We start from the raw sequence: 12,002 nt of genomic DNA on the forward strand, positions 1-12,002 counted from the left end.
ATCTGAGGAAAAAGACTCTCACTATCCACCCTATCTAACCCTCTGATTATCTTATATGTCTCTATTCAGTCACCTCTCTCCTCCTCCTTCTCTCCAACGAAAACAACCTCAAGTCCCTCAGCCTTTCCTCGTAAGACCTTCCCCTCCATACCAGGCAACATCCTAGTAAATCTCCTCTGCACCCTTTCCAAAGCTTCCACATCCTTCCGATAATGCGGTGACCAGAACTGCACGCAATACTCCAGGTGCGGCCTCACCAGAGTTTTGCACAGCTGCAGCATGACCTCGTGGCTCCGAAACCCAATCCCCCTACTAATAAAAGCTAACACACCATATGCCTTCTTAACAGCCCTATTAACCTGGGTAGCAACTTTCAGGGATTTATGTACCTGGACACCAAGATCTCCGTTCATCTACACTACCAAGAATCTTCCCATTAGCCCAGTACTCTGCATTCCTGTTACTCCTTCCAAAATGAATCACCTCACACTTTTCCACATTAAACTCCATTTGCCATCTCTCAGCCCAGCTCTGCAGCCTATCTATGTCCCTCTGTAACCTACAACATCCTTTGGCACTATCCACAACTCCACCGACCTTCGTGTCATCCGCAAATTTACTAACCCACCCTTCTGCACCCTCTTCCAGGTCATTTATAAAAATGACAAACAGCAGTGGCCCCAAAACAGATCGTTGCGGTACACCACTAGTAACTAAACTCCAGGATGAACATTTGCCATCAACCACCACCCTCTGCCTTCTTTCAGCTAGCCAATTTCTGATCCAAAGCTCTAAATCACCTTCAACCCCATACTTCCGTATTTTCTGCAATAGCCTACCGTGGGGAACCTATCAAACGCCTTACTGAAATCCATATACACCACATCCACTGCTTTACCCTAATCCACCTGTTTGGTCACCTTCTCGAAAAACTCAATAAGGTTTGTGAGGCACGACCTACCCTTCACAAAACCGTGCTATCGCTAATGAACTTATTCTTTTCAAGATGATTATAAATCCTGTCTCTTATAACCTTTTCCAACATTTTACCCACAACCGAAGTAAGGCTCACAGGTCTATAATTACCAGGGCTGTCTCTACTCCCCTTCTTGAACAAGGGGACATCATTTGCTATCCTCCAGTCTTCCGGCACTATTCCTGTCGACAATGACGACATAAAGATCAAGGACAAAGGCTCTGCAATCTCCTCCCTGGCTTCCCGGAGAATCCTAGGATAAATCCCATCTGGCCCAGGGGACTTATCTATTTTCACACTTTGCAAAATTGCTAACACCTCCTCCTTGTGAACCTCAATCCCATCTAGCCTAGTAGTCTGAATCTCAGTATTCTCCTCGACAACATTTTCTTTCTCTACTGTAAATACTGACGAAAAATATTCATTTAACGCTTCCCCTATCTCCTCTCCCCAGGGGCACTGGGGAGAATGAGACGCCTCCTTCAAAATTATAGCCGCAGGGCCTTTTATATCCAGAGAGGGCAGGCAGGGCCTTCGTTTTTAACTTCTCATTTGAAAGATGGAACCTGCGACAGTGCAGTGCTACCTCCAGGTTTTAAGCAGGCTCAGATCAACCCAATTTCAGGCTTATTGGATTTCCATGTGCCAAACAGGGTGCACATTTTGGATGTCTCGTCTTTGCTTAGCATTCTCTGCTCTAGTGTCTCCATATAACTAAAGTCCCTCATCAGCCAAGGGAAATGAGAACAAACGGCAGTGATCAGTAGAACTCTTTTATTAGTTGTACTGGTACATACAGAAAACATTTACAAACGACGACCTCTGCGACCTCCCTTTCTGCGAGTGCTGTCCGACGGAATGGGAGTAACATCCTCTGCCAGAGCAACAAAAACACAGTCAAACAAAGGAGGAAATCAGGCATTGTGCAGGGCAGAAACAACATAGTCAACACTGTCTAGTTTCTAAATCCAATCACCCTGATTATCTTGGGACACAACATTGACAGGCTATTCAGCCCATCCATCCCTTCCTGCCATTTTATTATGCCCAAATTTCCATACCTCTTTATCCCATTATTTCCTCAAATATTTCAAGAGTACAGCAGCCTAGTGGACCAACAATACAGAGACCAGTTCAGTAGTTTCATGCTCACGATTACTGATACCAACTTCGTATTTCAGAATCTTAACTGAATTTAAATTTCCCAGCTGCTGTTGTGGTGGGATTTGAACTCTTGTCTCTGTATCATTAGCCCAGGCCCCTGAGCCTGCAATCTGGGATCTGAAGACATGTTCCTGAACACCTAACCCCTTCTGTTCATCTAAATTCATCACCATTCCCCCATGAAGACAACACTCCCACATCCAGAGTGAAATACTGCTGAATGACTACTTCTGGCTTTGCCCAGTCTGGCTGTACATTTAAGTCCAGTTCCACACCAGCGTGGCTTGACTCTTAAGTGGCCTAGAAAGCCACTCAAGTCATATTCAACAAAAGGTGATCCATTTTAACCTTCACAGAGCAATCAAGGATGGGCAATAAATGCTGGCTTTCAATTACGATGGTCGGTAACTTGGAGGTGATCGTGTTCTCATTACATTGCCATCCTCACCCCTTTCGATAGTGGAGATGAGGGGGGGGCGGGGGTGGTGGGAAGGTCTGCTGAAGCAATCTTGGCAAACTGCTGACTAGGTGCCAGCCAGGAGACAGTGTCACCCAAGTACAACCATCATCCCCTCCACAACACATCTCACTCAACATACTGACTAATGAAGCACAGAGCATCCCCACTCCTGGGCTCGACACACTTTACACAGAGCCCACATTCCACCAGGTTGTTCAAAAGGATTTGTACGTGACCAAGCGTCCCTGTCAGCCGGGGAGTGCTAGACTGACAAGGATAGTATGAAACGTGTTCCTATCTGCAGAGGGAACGACATCAACAGCACTGAGCAGCTGCGATGTAACTTAACCTGCACTTAAGCTTTAAGTGCATCACAGGCTTTATATTCTAAAAGTAAATGTTCAGCGACAAGAGGATAATGTCTCACCAATTCGGCCAATTTTCATCCCAGATCGAGCCAGAGCTCTCAGGGCTGACTGTGCACCGGGTCCAGGGGTTTTGGTCCTGCAAACAAGAATTTAAAAACTTTTCACGTTAGTGGCAGGGTGGTATATCCCACAAGCCAATGAATTGAACAGAGCAGCAATGTCCAAATTGCAGCTTGCCAGCGCCTGAAACTCGCCTGTGTTTAATATTTCTCACTGGCTGGCTTGTTCGGGTTGAAAATGGACGTTCTTAACATCGACATCTCATGGATGGCTAAATCCTAAATCAGAACATGCCCGTGACTAGAAATCCACAATCCTTTTTAAATGCAATTTTAAGAAGCTGCATTTATATAGTGACCTCAAGATATCATAAAGAACTTTACAGCCAATCAAAGCACCGTTGACTCAGACTGTCAGCCTGGATTATGTGCCCCAGTTCCTGGAGTGGGACTTTAAAAACTCACGAGTAAAATAATGCAGATGCAGGAAATCTGAAAATAGAAAATGCTTGAATTACTCAGCTGCATCTGTGGAAAGAGAAATAGAGATAGCTCGCGTTTTAGGTTAATGGCTGTTTCATCAGTTTTAATGTAAAGTTATCGACTGAAACGTTAATTCTCTCTCTTCACAGATGCTGCCAGATCAGAGTATTTCCAGCATTTTCTGTTTTTAAGAGGTAAGTGTGCAACCTGCCAAACCATGGCTGACACCATTTTGATGTCAAACTAGCAGCATGGGATCTTTTTCGTCCATGTGAGGAGGCAGGCAGGGCCTGGGTTTAAAGCCTCAGCTGAAAGACGACACCTCTAACGGTGTAGCATTTTAAATCGTTTGTACGTGACCAAGCGTCCCTGTCAGCCGAAGAGTGCTAGACTAACAAGGATAGTATGAAACGGGTTCCTTTCTGCAGGGGGAACGACATCAACAGCACTGAGCAGCTGCGACGTAACTTAACCTGCACATAATCCGGAGCTCTTCCTGTAATCTTTGGGATATGATTATTTACAGGCTGGGAAAAGGTGAACTTGTCCACTTTGGCAGGAAGAATAGAAAAGCAGTATATTATTTAAAGCGCAAGAGACTGCAGAACTCTGCAATAGAGGGATCTGGGTGGCCTGGTACATGGACGACAAAAGGTTAGTATGCAGGTATAGCAAGTGATTAGGAAGGCAAATGTTGAAGAATGTTGTCGTTTATCATAAGGAGAATCAAGCACAAAAGTAGGAAAGTTTTACTACAGTTATACAGGCCGTTGGTGAGACCTCATCTGGAATACGATTTTGGTCTCTTTACTTAAAGGATATAATTGCATTAGAAGCAGTTTAGAGAAGGTTCACTCAACTGATTCCTGGGATGAAGGGGTTATCTTACGAGGAAAGGTTGGCCCTGTATCCATTAGAAGAATGAGAGGTGATCTTATTGAAACATACAAGATCCAGAGGGGATTGGACATGGTGGATGCTTCCCCTCATAAACGAGAATAGAACCAGGGGACACAGGTCTCCCATTTAAGGAGATGAGAAATTTTTCTCTCAGAAGGTGGTTAGTCCGTGGAATTCTCTTCCCCAGAGAGCAGTGGAGACAGGGTCATTGATTATTTTTAAGGCTGAGTTAGATTGACTCTTTTGTCAATCAAGAATCTAAGGTTATAGCAGATAGACAGCAAAGTAAAGCGAAGGCATAATCAGATCAACCATGATCTAACCAAATGGCGGAGCAGGCTGAGGGGCCGAATGGCCTACGCCTGCTCCAAATTATTATGTTCATACAATGTTAAATCTGTTACAGGTTACAACGCTGTTTGGAAATGCATTTAGCTTGCACCTGTTGTCACCGCATCACAAAAAAAATTAAAGACGGATAAAAAGCATCAATGGGAAAAGAGTTCCAACTTTTAAATCCTTTTTTGGGTACTACTCATTACTTTTGTCCCACCGTTTCCGATTCCAAAGCATACACGCACTTTCAATCTCCTGCTCCCTCAAAGCAAAACTTTTCATTGCAAGTTAGATTTAATAAGGCATTAAGAGGCTACACACTGCCCAGAGACTGAAACAGTATCGATATTTCAGCAACATCCACAACTTTGATCATATTTCCCACCCTCACCATCGCCCCTCCCCTTAAAACTATTAATAAGCTCTGACCTGTTGCCTCCAGTGGCGCGCAGTTTGATGTGTAGGGCAGTGATCCCCAGCTCCTTGCATCTCTGAGACACATCCTGAGCAGCCAACATGGCTGCGTAAGGGGAGGACTCATCTCGGTCTGCCTTCACCTTCATCCCACCAGTGACGCGGCAGATGGTTTCCCTGTGACAAACGACAGCCAGGTCACAAAACAGATGGAGGAGGAAGATGATTCAACAAATGCATGCATGACAAAAAATAAACACAACCGGCACCAAACAGTGATCCTTTCGCTGGGCCATTCACAGGAATCTTGCTCCGTTACCAGAGTTTAAAACCATCTTGATGAGGGAAATCAGGAATAGTTAGTTTATTTGGCAATCTTTCTTCACCTCCGGGCTATGATGAACACCTGGTGAGTTGGGACTTCACTGCACATCAGTGCCGTCTTAACTGGATGCATTCCCAAGTCACCAGGTAATGATTAGTCACTGGGTGAGGACACTACTTGATTCACCAGGGGCTAATTACAGGGCTCCAGGTTGAGTGAGTGTCAGCAAGCTATTTGATTGGCGAGACCCTCACAGCCTAACCCCTACCAGACATCCAAAAAAAAAGCACAGGTCAGAGTGTCAACTATGGCTACCTCCGAGACACGCAGGGCAACTGTGGTGCCCAAGCTGAAGATCAGCTAACAGTGTAAATTAGATTCAGCAGTGCAGAGGACAGTGATTTTACTTTAGGCCACCAGGGCAGTGAGGCAGAGAGTTCTAGATTGTTTGTACGTGACCAAGCGTCCCTGTCAGCCGGGGGTGCTGGACTGACAAGGATAGTATGAAACGGGTTCCTTTCTGCAGGGGGAACGACATCAACAGCACTTAACAGCTATGACGTAACTTTTCCTGCACTCTGGGGTGCTTTCTGTAATCTATGGGTACTGACGACAGAATCGGTGTGTTAATCTGGTCAATTTTTACATTAATACTCTGCACAATTCAGCTGGAGAAATCTGCAGATGTGTTCAAGATGTACAGCCCAGCAGTGCTGGCTTGAGGCTGGGGGAGGAGGCGTTTCATGGACTCCTCAGTGCATCGCCCAAGTGATCCTTCAACGCAAGTGTCGAGTGGCAGCAGGTGATTCAAATGCAGAAGGACACAGTTCAGCCCTATTCTGTGCTCACCTCGCTATTCCCTCACCTACGGACACTGAATCGAGATCAGCATTCAATGTCAACCAATTTTCTCCCTTTAGCTAGCTATTGGTACTGAGACAGCTAACCCTACAGACCCGTGGCACCTTTTGGTATATACATTTTAGTGGGAAAACACTGAATGATATAGTACATGAGGCCATTCAGCCCATCGTTCCTGCTCTTTGAAAGAGCTAGCCAATCAGTCCCACCCCTGCACATGTTGCTTTCTCAAGCTATTGATTCAATTCCCTTTTGAAAGTTACTATTATATCTGCTTCCAACATCCTGTCAGGCAGTGCATTCCAAATCACAACCACTTACTGTGTGAAAAAAAATCCCATGTCCCGTCTGGCTCTTTTGCCAATTATCTTAAATCTCTGCCCTTTGGTTCCCAAATGCCCTGCACTGCAAACAGTTTCTCCTCATTTACTCTATCAAAACCCTTCAAGAATGATATATAAAAATGCAATTATCCACTGACTCAACCAGGGAGGCCTTTGCACCCCTTCACTAAGTGTACACAGAAAAGAGAAGACGGAGGGGTGACCTGACAGAGGTCTTTAAAATTATTCTGAAGTTCTGAAGAAGGGTCTCTGACCTGAAACGTTAACTCTGCTTCTCTCTCCACAGATGCTGCCAGACCTGCTGAGTATTTCCAGCATTTCTTGTTTTTATTTCAGATTTCCAGCATCTGCAGTATTTTGCTTTCATCTTTAAAATAATGATGGGGTTCGATAAGCTAAACATAGAGACGCAGTACATTAACGATTTAGATGTGAATATCGGAGGTATGATCAGTATGTTCGCAGATGATACGAAAATTGGTGATGCCGTAAATAGTGAGGAGGAAAGCCTTAGATTACAGGATGATATAGATGGGCGGAGCAGTGGCAAATGGAATTTAATCCCGAGAAGTGTGAGGTGATGCATTTTGGGAGGACTAACAAGGCAAGGGAATATACTATGGATCGTAGGACCCGAGGAAGTACAGAGGGACCTTGGTGTACTAGACCATAGATCACTGAAAGCGGCAGCACAGGGAGAGGTGGTTAGAAAGACGTATGGGACACTTGCCTTTATTAGCCGAGGCATAGAATATAAGAGCAGGGCGGTTATGATGGAGATGTCGAAAACGCTAGTTAGGCCACAGCTGGAGTACTGTGTATAGTTCTGGGCACCACACTATAGGAAGGATATGATTACACTGAAGAGGGTGCAGAGGAGATTCACCAAGATGTTGCCTGGGCTGGAGCATTTCAGCTTTGAAGAGAGACTGAAAAAGCTAGGGTTGTTTCCCTTAGAGCAGAGAAGGCTGAGGGGGACATAATTGAGATATACAAAATTATGAGGGGCACAGATAGGGCAAATAGGAAGAAACTTTTTCCCTTAGCGGAGGGGTCAATAACCAGGGGGCATAGATTTAAGGTAAGGGACAAGAGGTTTAGAGGGGATTTGAGGACACTTTTTTTCACCCAGAGGGTGGTTGGAATCTGGAACACTGCTTGTAGTGGTGACAGAGGCAGGAACCATCACAATATTTAAGAAGTATTTAGATGAGCACTTGAAACGCCATAGTATACAAGGCTGCGGGCCAAGTGCTGGAAAATGGGATTAGAATAGTTAGGTGCTTGATAGCCGGCACAGACACAATGGGCCAATGGGCCTGTTCCTGTGCTGTACAACTCTATGACGTTTCCATTTATGAGGGAGACCAGAGCAGGTGGCCATTAACCAAAAGACAGTCACTAATAAATCCAATAGGGAATTCTGGAGAAACTTCTTTATTCAGTGGTGAGAATGTGGAACTCTCTCACAAGGAGAAGTTGACACAAGTAGCATAAATGTAGTTAAAGCAAAGTGAAATAAACATGAGAAAGGATTAGGACATGCTGAAAGGGCAAGTTTTCAGAGGTATGAGGAGGCTCATATGGAACATAACCCAGTTGGCCCAAATGGCCTGTTTCTGTGCTGTAGATTGTACATACGTACCGTGAGATTTAATGATTCAAGTATCACTGGGGAAGGTGTCGTACAGAATATTTGAAAACCACCAGCTCACAACACAAAATTTATCGAACCCTTTCAGATGCTGCTTCACCTGCTGTGTATTTCCAGTGCTTTCTGTTTTTATTCCATAAATCTCTCCAAGTAGTATTGTTTAAACTCCTACTTACTTGCCGGACAAGTCTGTTACATGGACAAAAGTATCGTTGAAGGAAGCGAAGATGTGGCAAACTCCGAAAACATTCTCTCCTTCAGCCACCTGCGGCCCCAAACTAATCACCTGTTCTTCCTTCTTTTCTTTACCCTTACGAGGAGCCATTCTGAAAGAAGAAAGCACATCAATGCAACATGAGCCATAAAACAGGGCGCAAAAAAAAAAACTTGCATTTCTATACAGCCCTTCAGGACATCCCAAAGCACTTCAACATAGGAAATGCAACAGCCAATATGTTCCCACAAACAGCCATTTGATAATGTCCAAATAATTCGTGTTTATTAAAGTGATTTTGACTACGCGATAAATATTGGCCAGGACACTGGGGATAACTCTACTGCTCCTCTTAAAAATAGCGGCCGTGGGATCTTTTACATTCAACTGAGGGGGCAGATGGGGCCTCAGTTTAATATCTCATCTGAAAGACAACACCTCTGACAGTGCAGCACTCCCTAGTACCCCACTGGGAGCATCAGCCTAGATTTTTGTGCTCAAGTCTCTGGAGTGAGGCTGGAACCCACAATCTTCAGAATCAAAAGGTGATGGTGCTACCCAATAAGCCACAACTGACTATTAAGAGAGCACAAAAGGACCAGCTCACTGTGCTATTTACCAGCTCACCTTATGGCCGGTGAGGGAGAGTAGCAGTGGGAGAGAGGGACTAACTCCCCGCCCAGCATTAACCAGTTTATATGTAAACAATTAACGGGTATGTACGTGACAAAGCGTCCCTGTCAGCCGGAGGGTGCTAGACTAACAAGGATAGTATGAAACGTGTTCCTTTCTGCAGGGGGAACGACATCAACAGCACCGAGCAGCCGTGACGTAACTTAACCTGCACTTAACCCGGAGCAACTATCTGCTTCCAATTTGTACAGATTCTCAACTCTGACACACACCTATAAGCAGTGCGCTGCGAGCACGGTGTGAATTAGAGTGTCTGGGACAACTCACCAGTTGCTCCTTTCACAAAAATGTAAAAATAAAAAGCTAATGCACAGTGCTGCATATGCAGTTCTCACCAATTTACTCCTGGTATTTTATTCTAAATTAAAGGATTCTGTTTTGACCCCCCCCCCCCACCTTAAAACCGTTTTCCGTTGTTGTTGACTATGATGATGCTTCAGAATCCTCCAAACAGTCCAGGCATAGTGTGACCAAGCAACGCAATGCACATCTTGCAATGTAACCTGTGTGTGTTTGGTCTGCTTATAGCAAAAATCTGCTATAAAGTGAGCCTACATCCCAACTTCTAAAGTTTTTTTATTAAAAAAAGCACATGAAACATTAACCAAAAATATCAGCACACAAAACCAAGGATATCAGAATGAATAAAGACATTATTGTTTGGAGCCAATAGTGCCAACTTAAATGAAGTGTCGAAAACCTGTCATTTGGCTTTCAGGTATGGACAGACTTGCTACGTAATTCCAGACTTTCCTATCACTGTTCTTTATTACTGCAACATTTGAAGAACATGCTTATTTACAATGTTCATGGTTAGATCTCTCAGCTGTGGCTCAGTGGGTTAACACTCTCCCCTCTGAACCAGGTCGAGTGTCCCACTCCAGCGATTCAAGTCTGCAATCTAGACTTGACAATAGAGGCATCCTAGAGGAAACCTGAGATAAACAGTATGTGCCAAAAATGGGGCGATGACCTTTTACCAGAAAAAATGAAAAATCATCGACCTGAAAAATTAACTGTTTCGCTCTCGACAGATGCTACCCGACCTAGAGTGCTTCCAGCACTTTTACTTCAGCAACAACTTACATCTAGACATTACCTTTAACATAACTGAACAAAAATTAACATAAATCCAAGGGGGATGGCATATGGATAGGTGACCAAAAGCTTAGTCAAAGAGGTAGGTTTTAAGGAGCATCTTAAAGGAGGGGAGAGGAGTCTCTGGAAGGAATCACAGAGCTTAGGGCATCAATGTGTGATGAAAGTGGGTGATGGACAAGAGGCCAGAATTGGAAGATTCCAGCACAACATTAAAAAAGGGATTTAATCAACATTTGGAAACGAAAAAACTTGCAGGTATGGCTGCAAGATTGTAGGGATGCTTCTCGGAGTCCTGTAACAATATTAACACCTCCACCGGGATTGCTAAACGAGATTACCTGGTCATTTTTTTTTTTACAGTGCTGTTTGTGGGAGCTTGCTGTGTACAAATTGGCTGCCACATTTCCTACATCTCAACACTGACTGCATTTCAACAGAGCCAAAGATCCGAAGAAGGGTCACTGACCCGAAACATTAACTCTGTTTCTCTTTTCACAGATGCTGCCAGACCTGCTGAGTGGTTCCAGCATTTCTTGTTTTTATAATCAAAGATCTTACAGCACAGGAGGCAGCCATTCAGCCCATCATGCACATACTGGATCTTTGAAAGACCGATACAACTCGTCCCACACCCCTGCTCTCCCTCACTACCCATAGCCCTATAAAACTTTCCTTTTCAAGTATTTATCCAATTCCCTTTTGAAAGTTACTACTGAATCTGCTTCCACTGCCCTTTCAGGCAGCATGTTCCAGATCACAACAACTCGCTGTGTAAAAGCAGAATTCGCCCTCACCTTCCCATCTACTTCTTTGGCCAATTATCTCCATTGGCTGTGAAGCGCTTTAGGACGTCCTGAGGCTGTGAAAGGCGCTTTACAAATGCAAGTCTGTCTGGAAAATTCCAACGTTTTATATTATTTCACTGCGTTTAAACTGAGCGAAGATTACCCCCACCCCGGGCCCTGCTCCAGGCCGGGGATTTTACCGGGCTCACAGCCCCAGTACCCGGGCTTTCCTCACCGACCTGGTTCCCCACCCCTCCCTTATTACAGAACGGTCGTCCACCTCCCCTCCCTCCTCCAATGGGGAACAGTTCCGCCTGCGGCCTAGCGCTCCCGCACGGGGAACAGCTCCGCCTGCGGCCTAGCACTCCCGCACGGGAAAAAGTCCCCACAAAATCCTCGGCTTAAACATGGCCAGCCCAATTCCACCTGATATCAGCATGCTGGGGTTGGCCGGTGAGGTGGAGGCGGGCGATGCCGCTGCATGAGGTATTTATACTGGCTGATGGAGTCGGATTGCCGCCGCCACTCAGCTCCTACCTGCCGCTTCCAGCGGAGCCACAACCAGAAAGAGAGGTCTGCGTGCTCGCACATGCGCAAAACCATCTCCCCACCAGCGCGCGCGCACACACACAAAAATTATTTCTGAAAGGAAAACCTGAATATTTTAGACGCCTTGAAATATTTGACTTAAAACTCGTTTGTATTGTTGTACAATATTAAATTTTATGGATTTTATTCTAAATAGTGGTCTTTTAAACTGCCCCGCAGAAAGATGGCGCCGCTAGCGGGGCAAATCTGCTCGACGGAATACCAGAAAGGACAAACCTCTCAGCAACGACACCTTCAAAACTGCCATTGAAGGATT

The 12,002-nt window shown here is 45.0% G+C and overlaps 1 protein-coding gene across 3 annotated transcripts; it reads right to left on the reverse strand.

The window, feature by feature from the left end:
• Positions 1-1,735: 1,735 nt before the first annotated feature.
• On the reverse strand, positions 1,736-11,740 carry rps14 (ribosomal protein S14). 3 transcript variants are annotated; one of them, XM_068044042.1, is made up of 5 exons: positions 11,675-11,740; positions 8,521-8,670; positions 5,176-5,337; positions 3,028-3,104; positions 1,736-1,850 (listed from the first exon to the last, which is right to left on the reverse strand). In XM_068044042.1, the coding sequence occupies exons 2-5, from the start codon at positions 8,667-8,669 to the stop codon at positions 1,783-1,785; spliced, it is 456 nt and encodes a 151-aa protein (XP_067900143.1). In that variant the 5' UTR covers position 8,670; positions 11,675-11,740; the 3' UTR covers positions 1,736-1,782. The 3 variants fall into 3 exon arrangements, with proteins under 3 accessions (XP_067900143.1, XP_067900144.1, XP_067900142.1); XM_068044043.1 differs by lacking the exon at positions 11,675-11,740 and adding an exon at positions 11,564-11,586; XM_068044041.1 differs by lacking the exon at positions 11,675-11,740 and adding an exon at positions 11,147-11,243.
• Between the last annotated feature and the right edge of the window lie 262 nt (positions 11,741-12,002).

Source organism: Heterodontus francisci, chromosome 12 (assembly GCF_036365525.1).
Source record: "Heterodontus francisci isolate sHetFra1 chromosome 12, sHetFra1.hap1, whole genome shotgun sequence".
NCBI lineage: Eukaryota > Metazoa > Chordata > Chondrichthyes > Heterodontiformes > Heterodontidae > Heterodontus > Heterodontus francisci.

Bases quoted from the DNA above. Each gene is read 5' to 3' on its own strand.
- rps14 (XM_068044041.1), bottom strand. The intron at 5,338-8,520 runs GTAAGTAGGAGT...CGTTTGTCACAG, and splicing joins GTAACAGACTTGTCCGGCAA to GGAAACCATCTGCCGCGTCA. The intron at 3,105-5,175 runs GTCAGAGCTTAT...TCTTGTTTGCAG, and splicing joins CGCGCCACTGGAGGCAACAG to GACCAAAACCCCTGGACCCG.